Source organism: Dipodomys spectabilis, unplaced genomic scaffold (genome assembly GCF_019054845.1).
Source record: "Dipodomys spectabilis isolate Male_0828 unplaced genomic scaffold, ASM1905484v1 ptg000002l, whole genome shotgun sequence".
Classification (NCBI taxonomy): Eukaryota; Metazoa; Chordata; class Mammalia; order Rodentia; family Heteromyidae; genus Dipodomys; species Dipodomys spectabilis.
This window is the reverse complement of record NW_024870679.1, coordinates 23,747,567-23,760,209: the sequence shown is the minus strand read 5'-3', so window position 1 is coordinate 23,760,209 and position 12,643 is coordinate 23,747,567. Positions and strand designations below refer to the sequence as shown.

General features: G+C 34.3%; 1 protein-coding gene across 12 annotated transcripts in view; it reads left to right on the top strand.

Annotated features, from left to right (window-relative positions):
- The window catches only part of Adgrl2 (adhesion G protein-coupled receptor L2), a 176,311-nt gene that overhangs the window by 95,188 nt on the left and 68,480 nt on the right, over nt 1–12,643 (top strand). For all 12 annotated transcript variants that reach the window (XM_042676653.1, XM_042676669.1, XM_042676662.1 and 9 more), the window contains exon 3: nt 5,301–5,514. In XM_042676653.1, the coding sequence (XP_042532587.1) occupies nt 5,301–5,514 (214 nt within the window). The remainder of the gene's footprint in view (nt 1–5,300; nt 5,515–12,643) is intronic.

Genomic DNA, 12,643 nt, shown 5'->3' with positions numbered 1-12,643 from the left:
CTAAAAAAAGAAAACATCTTAAAACGTTTTGGAAAGTTGACCCATACTCAGGAGAAAATTTAATAGAAGCTGCTTCTTTATGGGCCCAAATGATAGATTTAGCAGATAAACATTTCAAAGCAGCTATTATGAGTATGTTCAAAGATTAAAGTAAAACCATATTAGAGATTTAAGCGGAAATACAATGACGATGACTTAACAAATATATAATCTCGATACAGAAATAAAAAGTTTTTAAAATGCCTCAGAGAAAATCTTGGCACATCTTAGTTCTGCCAACTCGTTGTTAGTAAATTAACATTTTTGTCCTCAAGTCTACATGCCCCAGCTTCATTGCACTGAGATTTTGATTGTGTAGATACAGAATGAGCTTGAGGAGGAGATGTTTTCTTCAGCACCTTAGTAGGTTGGTCTCTGTAATTGTGTTTGGTTCATATTTCTGGCGGACATGGTTAATGATTTTTTTTAAAATAGGGTTTACAATAGTCAGTTAAAAGTATTATTACATATGAAGGAAAAGAAGTTTGAGAAATGATATCCACCCCTACACTGATTATTTTATAGTTCATTAATATGGTGTAAATATTAATATGGTATAAAAAGGGTGTAAATATTATCTTTGGGAGTAAATAATTGTCTTTGATTTACTTAGAGAAATATTGATTTGGGGGGGGTTGTTGTGGGGCTCAAACTCTGGGCCTGGGCGCTGTCCCTCAGCTCTTCAGCTCAAGGCTAGCGCTCTACCACTTGAGCCACAGTGCCACTTCAGGCTTTTTTCTTTTTGCTTATGTGGTGCTGAAGAATTGAACCCAGGGCCTCATGCATGTGAAGCAAGCACTCTACCACTAGCCACCTTTACAGCCCAAAATACAGCAATTTTAAATCAATCAGGTGAAGTAATGAATCATGATTTTTCGGAAAAACTCCTGTGAAAGTGGCCCAAATACACACAATCAAGATACCTTTCTTTACATTTTATATAAAACAGACTTTGTTTTTATAATTGGCCTGTATTTATTTTCTCCCTTCTACTAAGGCTTGGGTTAAAATAGTTAATCCAGAATTCTCCTTTGATTTGGGAGAACCCTGTCTAGTTTATGACAATTGTTTTTGAGAATTATCTCAGGAGTTTACAATATACAGCATTCATGTTACATGAATAAATGAATGAATTAATGAATGAATTTATTTGTCAGTTGTGGGGCCTGAACTCTGGGCCTGGGTGATGTCCCTCAGCTCTTCAGCTGAAGGCTACCACTTGAGCCACAGCGCCACTTCTGCCTTTTTCTGTTTATGCAGTGCTGAGGAATCAAACCCAGGGCCTCAGGCATACAAGGCAAGCACTCTACCACTGAGCCACCTTCCCAGTTCATGTTACATTTATGTTTTAAGAAATTATCTGAGGCAGATAATTTCATAATTATTGATTACTTGAAAATGTTGGAATAACGTGTATATCTGATTAAAAAGAACTTGCCTGTTTGGTCTTATAGATTTGGGAAATCTTATAGGACTTTGAAATGACATGATTTTTTTAGGAAAGGAAATGAACATTGAGAACAGAAACAACTGGTTCAAAGTAATTGAAGACACACCTTCCTAGTATTTCCATAGGAATTATTGGAATAGTATCTGTTTTGCTTTATTTTTATGTATGTATTTCTACATTTGCACAAACATGACTTCCATTATTATTTGTATACTTTGTAAGCCTTCAAAGTGACTATTTCCTTTCAGATGTAACTAACATTCTTTGGTGATTGTCAGTCATATGGAAACTTAATATAGTTACAGCTGGCACTGGTGACTCACACCTGTAATCCTAGCTACCCTGGAGGCTAAGATCAGAGATCCAAAGTTTGAAGCCAGCCTGGAAGAAAAGTCCATGAGACTTTTATCTTTAATTAACCAGCAAAAAGCAAGAGGTGCATCTGTGGGTCAAGTGACAGTATGCTAGCCTTGAGCAAAAAGTTCAAGAGACAGTGCCAGGCCCTGGTCCTGAGGGTTGGGGGAAGGGGGTGTCTTTTTACATTATAGTGTTAAAATCCTGGCCATTGATTTAAAAAAAACAAAAACAAAAAACAAAAACCTACAGGGTCTGGAGTCTCAGAGATTTGTATGAGGCAGAACAATCAATGATGCTGAAGCAGCTCCTATTTGATACCTTCATTTTGTACTCTGAAATTTACAACAATAATTAATTCCTAATTTACTATGGAGCCCCCCTCTAAAATGCTTCATATAAAACCTTTAACCCTACTGTTAACCACATAGCAAAATGTTTTATAACTATTAACTATTATAATATTTATCTGTTGAAAAACACAAGAATTTTAGATAATGGAAAATTCACAGATATGTACCCTATCTGTCCTGCATGAAACACCAAAGAACTTCAGTGATACATAAAAACATGTAAATTGCCAGACACTAATATGTCACATCTTTAATCCTAGGGAACTAAGGAGATTTGAGAGGTGAGGGTAGTGGTTTGAAGCCAGCCTGGGCAAGAAAGGCCATGAGACATTTATATCCAATTAACTACCAAAAAGGCCAGAAGTAGAGCTGTGCTGCAGTTCAAGTGGTAGATCAGTAGCCTTGAGAAAAAAAAGCTCAGGGACAGCACTAGGCCCTGAGTTCGAGCCCTAGGACTGGCATTATACATGCATGCATAAATAAATAAATAGGATTTAAATACTTAGCTATGAGATATAATTTGACTATAGATAATTTATTTTTTTAATGTTCATAATTTTTATTTTCACTAGTGAAATAAATAGATGTTACAGAGGAAAGAAAATGTAATACATTGTGCTAAGATAAGCAAGTGCTAGCTTTGAAATTCAGTGATTTGGTTTTTATAACATGTATTGAAATTATTCACATTCTTTCTAGGTATTGATCATAACTAAGCGCCTTTTTATAGCTGAGCTAAGTAGACATATATTAAAATGAACATGCACAGTAACATATATATACTAAAATTAAATATATAAAATAAATTCAATGTAAATAGATGAGAGCAAGAATTTAGAACAGGGAACATTTAAAATTTTTAATTGGTAGGCTTTGTAGCTTTAGATAAACAGTATTCACTGTTAAGAACTAACAAGTTCTTTTTAAGGAAAACACAATATCATGATTTCCTCTCCAGTAGATTCTGTATTAGAAGTCTTAAATTATTTTAAAATATGTTGATCTTTCTTTTCCTAACTTCCTTCTTGATTGTGACGTAGGTGTTAAAATTTGTGTTATCAGAACAGCAAGACATTCAACTATATAGCTCCCCAAATATCTTCCTAAAGCAGAGGAAAATTTACTTAGACCTATAACTAAAATTCTACAAACTAAGAAAGCAAAATTAAAGCACTCAGGCTAAAAAAAAAAACCAACACAAAAACCACAGAGCTTCATAATCCTGTTTTAAACAAAATAGTAAGAATTGTGAATAATGGCTCCTAGCCAGTCTTTTAATAGCATTGCCATATTTCTAGCACTTCTAAATAATGATTTATTCTGCTTTTTTATATTATTATAGTTGCAACTTTGTCATTCATTTACATTTTCACATAGCCCTTGCTACAAAGAAATAACAGCTTAAAAAGAAACAAATGTATTAATATTTTAAGCTGAGTGGTTTGTTCACAACAAGAGAAGATAGAGGAATATTTTGTGTGTGCTTTGAGTGACTGTGTGTGTACGTATATGCACAGGCATGCACACACCCTTATCCCTTGTTGTTGAAGAACTATGTTTTGGAAGTTTGATCTATTTGTTGTCAGTCCAGCTATCTGCCCAGGTCTATATCTGTATAAGGCTTCCTTAGTAGTGACCTCTTCACATGTGTTCAGCTCTTTCATAATACCATAAGCCATAGTGAACGCACACAAAAGGTAGAACCTGCCTGCTATGCTCCCCTGTACATTTTTCCCCCTTTTCCAATTCAGTGCAGCTGTGATTTTAGTTTTCTCAGTAGAGTCAGGGTGTAGCCACATTTGAGAATTAACTGCTGTTGTAAATCCTACTATGCCATCCAATCACACTTCTGAGCATTGTTTACATCTCCCTTGCTCCCCCCCCCCCCCTTGCAAAATGTATTTTATCCAGGTGGCATCCTATTTCCTTGGAGGGACATCATATAATAAGGATATTGAACAGGTTCTGGCCTAAAAGAGCCCAGCTCATCAAGTTGAGGGTTTAGAACTGGGAACAGTTTCTTTACTTCTGTTAGTTTTTTTTTTTTTTTTTTTTTTTTCCCTCATAGATAGATACATGGACTAAATCATATGGTGCAGAATAATTAAGATGATAGAGATATACAGTGTCCATAAATTCAAGAAGTGATTATACCATGAGTCTTTTCCTGTCACAACATGTTATGTTACTCATAAGTGTCATATTTATTTTGGGGAGAGAACTTTTAAGACAAGTATTTTCATGATAATATGGCTGCCAGCAAGTAAGTATCTCAGATGACAGGACAAGAAGACTTGCATCACTGCAGAGCTGTTACTCCATTGCACAGATGAAGACTGCTTCTTATTTTAGTATTTGTAAAGCTTGCCACTGCTTCTAAAGTTAATTTAGTTTACTATTTTTCTTTGAATTTACTCAAAAGGAGTTACTTGTGCTAAGTTGTGGAGAAAATATTTTTGTTAAAAGTTTTGTTGTTGTTGATTGTTTTTATTTTGTTTTGGTGCCACTATTGGTCTTGAACTTGGCATAGGCACTGACCCTTACTTTTTGTATTCAATACTGATGAGGACCACAGCTCCATTTCCAGCTTTTCAGTAGTTAACTGGAGTCTCCATAGACTTTCTTCCTAGGCTTGATATTGAACAGTGATCTTCAACTCTCAGCCTCCCGAGAATCTAGCATTACAGGTATGAGCCACCGGTTCTTGGCTATTGTAGTGATTTCCAAATGGCTTATACTTCAAAATAAAGATAAAGAAAAGTAACTAAAAATAAGTTTTAGGAATATAACTAAGAATCAATATGTGAAGCCTAACATGGTGGCACATACCTGTAATCCCAGGAAATGGGGAAGTGAATGATCACTACTTTGAGGTCAGCTTAGGCAATCTTATGATGAAAACAAATACAGTCAATCCATAATGCTGTCCCCCAACCCCAAAAATGGCAGAGAGGTTGAGAGAGGGGAGAGAATATGTGAGTTTCTGATCTCTTGGCAGTAGATCAGTCACAATACTTGAAAGTACCTTATTCAGGGAGTTTATTCATATACAAGTTAGCAGGGGTTAAAGATTAATTCTCTTTCTTTTTTGTGTGTACTTTCAGGTTTCAGCCGAGCGGCTTTACCATTTGGGTTAGTGAGGCGGGAACTGTCCTGTGAAGGTTACTCTATAGATCTTCGATGTCCAGGCAGCGATGTCATCATGATTGAGAGCGCTAACTATGGCCGGACAGATGACAAGATCTGTGATGCTGACCCTTTCCAGATGGAGAACACGGACTGCTACCTCCCCGATGCCTTCAAAATTATGACACAAAGGTAAATGACTATATGTTAATATCCCACTTCAGATACTGGATTCGAATTTGTGTAATTGTTTCAGTTTCTATGTGTAAGGATAAAACCATTATTACTCTTTAATATTAAAGTGAGTTTAGATTTTTCCCTATTATTGTTGATTACTGCTTTATATTATGTCTTCTGCAACATTTAAGTCTACATCATTTTAATACTGATTACAGACAGAATATATAGTATGCTATAAAGCAAAAAGGAAGAATAGTATTTCAAATGTTTTTGTAAGGTTTCAAAATTTTGAGAAATATTTTCTGTAATAGTGATGTTTAAATGTCAAAATTGATTTTTAATTTAATTTTAATTTTTGCAGGTGCTAGGGCTTGAACTTGGGGACTGAGCTCTCTATCTCTGAGCCTCTATGTGCTCAAAGCTAGCACTCTTCCATTTGAGTCAAAGTACTACTTTCTGCTTTTTCTGTTTATGTGGTACTGAGGAATAGAACTCAGGGCTTCATGCATGCTAGGAAACACTCTGCCACTGAGCCGCATTCCCAGCCTTGTTTTCTTTTTACTTAAAAATAAAATCAAAGCCTTTAGTTTATAGTTTATAGTTTAATTTTGCAGGAAAATTGAACAGAGTTGCCATATAACCCTAATGCCACATAAGTACATACTTCCTTGTTTTCAACATCTTCCCCAGAGTAGTACATCACTTAGATTCAATGGATCTTTATTGACATACCTATCACACAGAATTCATCATTTGTATCGTGTACAGAGTTCATAGTTTGCATTAGGATTTGATCTGGGTCCTGTGTGTTATCTGGGTTTTATCAGATATTTAAAGTTACATATCCAGCATTGTAGTACCATTCAGTATATTTTCACCATCCTAAGGATTTTCTGTGTTTCATATCTTTCCTCCCTTCCCCACATTGGCCCCTGACAATTACTCCTCAATTTCTCCATTTTGCTTTTTCCAAAATGTCATAGCTGGACCCATTCATTATGTAACCTTTTCAGATTGGCTTATTTTACTTTAGTTAATAAGCATTTTTGTCATGTTTTTTTCTTAGCTTAATAGCTCATTTCCTTTTAGTTGAGTAGTATTCTGTTGACTGTATTTTATCACAGCTTGGTTATCTTTTCACACCTGGAAGGGCATCTTAATTTCTTTTGCATGTTGGCATTTATGAATAAACCCACTATAAATATCTTATGTGGTGCTTTTTGTGTAGACCTAAAGTTTTAGTTCATTTAGGTGAATGTCAAGGTGTGTTATTGCTAGATTCTATTATAAGATTATGTGTAGTTTCTTTTAAACTCCCTAAGTTGCCTGCCAAAGTGGCAGTATTGTTTTTATTCACACCAGCAAATGAATGGGTATGTCTTTTGTTTCACAGTTTGAACTCATTTACAAAATTCACTTCTGCCATGAAATACTAATGGGTAAATTAGAATTTTGCTAATAGCGTTTGTTCTTTCTGATACCTGAGTACAGTATAATAGGTGTCTGAAATCAGTGTGCAAAATGGTACCTCAAGTCTTGGAACACTCACTGTTCTCCGTTCTTTACCCATAAGAATCTGTTGTTAAGGTGGTTCACTGCTATGTTCTATCATATGTCTTAAGTTTTTAGCACGTTGGCCTAGATATCTCAGTGCAGTTCATTCTGTAAATATTTACTGATTTGTTATTATTGAATATACAGTTATTGTGCAGAGCAACATGCACACAGTGTTGCTGGTACTAAATGATAGTACAAGGCAATAGTAAGTACAGTAGAAATAATGTCATTTTTCTTGATGATATTGAAGACTATTCTATTTTGGCAGCTCAATTCACACACACACACACATACACACACACGATAACATTTTCAGACAAAAATCAAGAAAATGGTAATTAGCTTCATTTAGACAGTGACCTGCTTGTACAGAGATAATAAATAAATGCGTGATTTATGAATTAGTAGTACAAGTTACAGACTTTTATCCTAAGAGAATGGAGGGAAAGTCTAGCTTCTAGAGCTAAGGTAATCAATTTAATCTAACTGACACAACAGTTGGGATGGTGGAAATGACTTTTATTATGTCAATACCAATAACTTTTCTGTCCTTTTCAATCTTTCCTTTTCTGAACCTACTAATATTTTACTCTGTTATTTCTCCATATAATAATTACATTTTATGTAACATTTTAAACACATGGATAAGTGTTGCTGAGGATGTGAGTTACTGAATATCACATTGTTAGAACCACACAAAAACTGAAGCAGACATTTCATATTCTAACTCCTTTCCACTGCTTGTGGTTAATCAGCAAATTCTTCTTTTAAAATACTTCTGGGAAGGAATGTCAATGTGATATCCCTTAGTAAAAAACAAAAAGAAAAAATCCCTAGTGCTGGGATTACAAGAGTGATCCACCAAACTAGACTCTATTATAATGAGGCTTTTAATATGAAATGGCAACGAACAATGAAAACTTTGAAATAAATTATCCCTTTATTTTGACAGTTTTGATACATTAAAAAAAATTGCCAGCTTTTGAAAAAAGGAATTATTTGCCATAGAAGCTGAAGCTTCAAACTATCTATACCTTCAGTGATTAAATCTTTTCTGAAATTTTGTGATTTATTACTTAAAAAAATTACTTTCATGTCTATTTGTACTTTACAACTAATTTTGTCATATGAGAGAAAACCTCCGCCCTTTATCATTCTGAGCCTGACTTACTTCACTTACTATGATTTTTTTCCTGGGCAATCCATTCCCCTGCAAATGACATAGTATTATTCTTTCTGATAGGTAAGTAAAATTTCATTGTCTATATTGGCATATACCACATTTTCTCCATCCATTGGTCTGCTGCAGGGCATCTGGGCTGTTTTTATAACTTGATGATTAGTACAGCAGTGAACATGAATATGAAAGTAAGTGTCGTTATGGTATCCTGACATTCTTTTTGGTTTGTTAGTTTTCTGAGACAGGGTCTCACTCTGTAGTCTAGGCTGGCCTTGAACTCTAGTGATCTTGCCTCAGCTTTCTGAATTCTAGAATCAATAGGCATGTGCCTTATAGTCCAGCCTTGAACATTTCTTCTTATATAACTTTGAAATTTTATTCTATTGTATAGGTCTTGTGTGCTTCTCTTATTTTCAGATATACTCATAGATACTAATTATATATACTTAACATACAACTTTACTATAAGAAGTGGGGAATACCATAGCTTTCAGAATTTAGCCAAGAAAATCCATTAAAATGCAGTTGCAGTTCTGCCAGTTTTCTCTGGCAGACTTCATGATTATAGATTTTAGTTTGTATGTTCTCTCTTTGACATATAAGCCTCTCAACTTTTGTATTGATCAGTCTTCATAAAGCTTTGTCTGCTAGTCCGAGCCATATGAAAGAAATTTGTTATTTAATTAATACATGTTCCCTGAACTCTCTTTAAAGACAGTGATAAACTTTATCTTTACCTTTTTAAGATCTTCAGATCTCTGTCTCTCTTATTAAATGGTATTTTTCAGAGGAATAAAATTAGCCAAATGTATCTTTTAATCATAGTTCATGTTTTACAGCATTTGGGGAGTTGTTTATGTTATGCTTGCGTTATTGTAAGTGCTTACTACTTGAGGTAGTTCTCTTGCTTAGTATATTTATTCCCGTAGGATCTTAAGTGTGCTATTTCTGAGAAACTACATTTATACTCTTTTATCCCAAGTGCTTTTATCTGTCTGTGGTGTCTGGTTTATCAACCATTTGTCCATTAGGATGAAGTATGTAAGGGGAAAAATAAATAACTCAGATGCTACCAACCTATCATCCCTGTGCAATATACTTTATTTATTTTCTGTTACTTAATGCATTTTCACTAATTCTTGTGCCCTTGGATGAGTTGTTACAAGATAACCGACTCACATTTCTAGCTAAGGATGTGAAAATCTACTGGTATAGATTCTTGACGGTAATAAATAACCATTAATATATAATTGGTATATCTAATTGGACACATACTTTTCATGTCACTTACTGATGGACATTTAAAGCAAAGCATTCATTATAGGAAGGGGAAACTGTTGGCAGTAAAAAAAACAACAACCATGAACCGTATTAAACATTGACATTTAGTGTATAAGAAAGACTAATAAATTATAAAATGGCTTAGAAGACACGTCATCTAAATATGCCTTATGACCATACTTATCAAAGGAAGGAAGAAGAAATAGTGTCACTTCAAAGATAGTGTATTACACTCTTTCATTAGTAAAATAGCTTTCTTACTAGGTAATGAAGCCGGATAATGTAACTCTGAAATTTCATAATTTTTACAGATAAGATGTGCAGAGTTTACCTTTTACATTTTTGCATTAATTATGTCCATTAGTTGAAGGCTGCATCATTTTTTAGGACATACTACCATTTTTTCATGTTTTTTATTGTGAAAATACTGTACAGAGGGGTTACAATTACATGAGCAAGGCAATAAGTACATTTCTTATCAAGCATTGTTGCCTCCTCCTTTGTTTTCCCCTACCATCTCTGACCTCTCATCTATAAACCACCCCCCCCCCTCAAAGTTGTAAAGTTTGTTTTTCAACATAGCATCTTGTACATCTCATTGTTGCAATGGATCCACCCATATCCTTGTTTTTTCCCTTCCCCACCCCAAATTATACCAACATCAAATACAATGAAAAGAGGGGTTATACCATGGAGGAGGGCATGCAAAGAAACAGAAAAAAATCACCTTATAAATATGTTAGAAACAATAGCAAGGAAGAAAAAACCACTTGTGTCCTTATTTTGGGGTTCATTTTGCTTAACATCATCTTATCTGACCTTTTTTAAATAAGAATTATATTCAGTAAAATTCATAGCTTGAATATGTTTTGTTTTTGGACAGCTACCAGTTGAATGAGTAAGCAAAGTTAAGTTTTTATTTTGTTTTGATTTTGAGGCACCAGAGGGGCCTCAGCCTCAGCCTCCTTTAGTGCTTGGATTACAGGTGTGGGATACCACAGTAACATTTAATCTGAAATGGCTATGAACAAATAAAATTTATAATCCCTATTAAGTGCACACCTAAGAATAGATTTTTTTTCATATTAAGGCACAGTTGCTAGTTATGTTTATTTTTTTCCTCTACTCCCTTCCCCCATCAAAATCTTACAGATCAGTACAACTAAAATATAACAATGTATATTTTCCATCAGCTTTAGAAAAAAATAAATGAGTTAGAACTTAAGATCTTTATCAGAACACTACATTATCATTTTGAAGCTTCCTTGTAACTTCAGTATTTGAAATATGCTATTTAGTATTTAATGAATAACTAGCAAGCATGACCGAGTAAAATTAAGAGTTTTTCATTCTTATTATTCTTTAATGAGGTTTCCAAGCAAAAAAAATACAACTCTATATTTTATTGGGTAGAGAACACATTCTGATTTTTTTTTTCTAAATATGTTTAGGAGCAGAATATAGATGGTAGCCCAAGAGCACTCATAATATACTCTATTGACTCAGTTTATTGAATGAAAGAGGAAGAGATTTGCTCTTATTTACATTCAGTTTTTATTGTCATCTATGATAGCTTTATTAATTATGTATATATTCTGAAATTATGAACATGTAAAATGGGATAGTAGCATAGTCACAGGAAAAAAAATACCAACATTGATATTGTACAGTGTATATAAGGAAAATTATTGTGAATAATGTGTTTTCTGATGACATTTCACTAATACATAGTTACCTATCATGAATATTTTAATGACCCATTCTTATTTTGCTATGTATTTTCCTTAAACTTTATTATGGCAATTGATTTTTTTTTTTGTGCTTCCATTATTCTACAATTAGTTTGTGGGGCTAATAATGTCTTAGAGATGTTTCTAGGGAAATGTCATTATAAAGATACAAAGGTGTGATTTCATAGTCTTTTAATATTCCTTTACATGATATAAACCAATTAATTATGTTATAACTCACATGTCACAGTATTGTTGCACGTGATATGCATTTTAAAGAGGTTTGATTTTGGAGATCACTTAAACACACCACCCATGTCACATACCTGACAGAAATAGTTAAAAGGAAGAAACATTTACTTTGACTTAAGGCCCAGGGTTTTAGTGCATGATTGATGGATCCATTGCTTTGGCACTTTATTGAAAGAAGACTATCATGGTGTTGGAAGACTGAAGCTGAGAGAGGCTGTTCACCTCTTTTCAGACAGAAGTGTAAAATACCCAGTGACAAGACATAACCTCCAAGAACTGCCCTCTATTGACCTAGTTCCTTTAGGCCCTACCTCTGAAAGTTTCCATTACCTTGCAACAATATCACATAGTACCTATAGCTGTCATTTATGTGGAGAAAACTGTTACTTATTTAAATTACTTTTCTTTAGTAATACTTTCAATAAGGCTGGTTGCTGTGGGCACCTGCCTGTGATCCTAGCTACTCTGAAGGCTGAGATCTGAAGATTGCAGTTTGAAGCCTATTGCTGCAGGAAAGTATGACTTGTATCTCCAATTAATCAACAGAAAAACTGGAAATCAAGCTGTAGTTCAGGTGATAGAGAGCCTTGAGAGCCCACATCTTAAGTTCAGGCTGCAAGATTTGTGTAGGTGTGTGCGCACACACACACCTACACAAACACAAAAAGATTAAAAATTTAAAAATGTTTTAATAAACTAAGGGTTTCCCCTCCATTGTGTTAGAACTTACTACATGAGAATACATGAATATTTATATTTTCTAGAACATTTTGTTATTTGATAGTTTTTCTCACATGTGATAATTATGTCATGTCCTACATCTAAGATGTTCTCATTACTAATTTATGAAATTCTATATATGTAATTTAAAAGAATATTTAAGGGCTGGGAATGTGGCTTAGTGGTAGAGTGCTTTTCTAGCAAGCATGAAGCCATGGGTTCGATTCCTCAGTACCACATAGACAAATAAGCCAAAAAAAGCTGGAAGTGGTGTTGTGGCTCAAGTGCTAGAAGAAGCTCAGGGACAGTGCCCAGACCCTGAGCTCAAGCCCCAGGACTGGCAAAAAAAAAAAATTAAACAGAACATTTAAAGTTGATTGTGAGTTGTTAGCTGAACAGTACTGTATCATTTAAAATATAG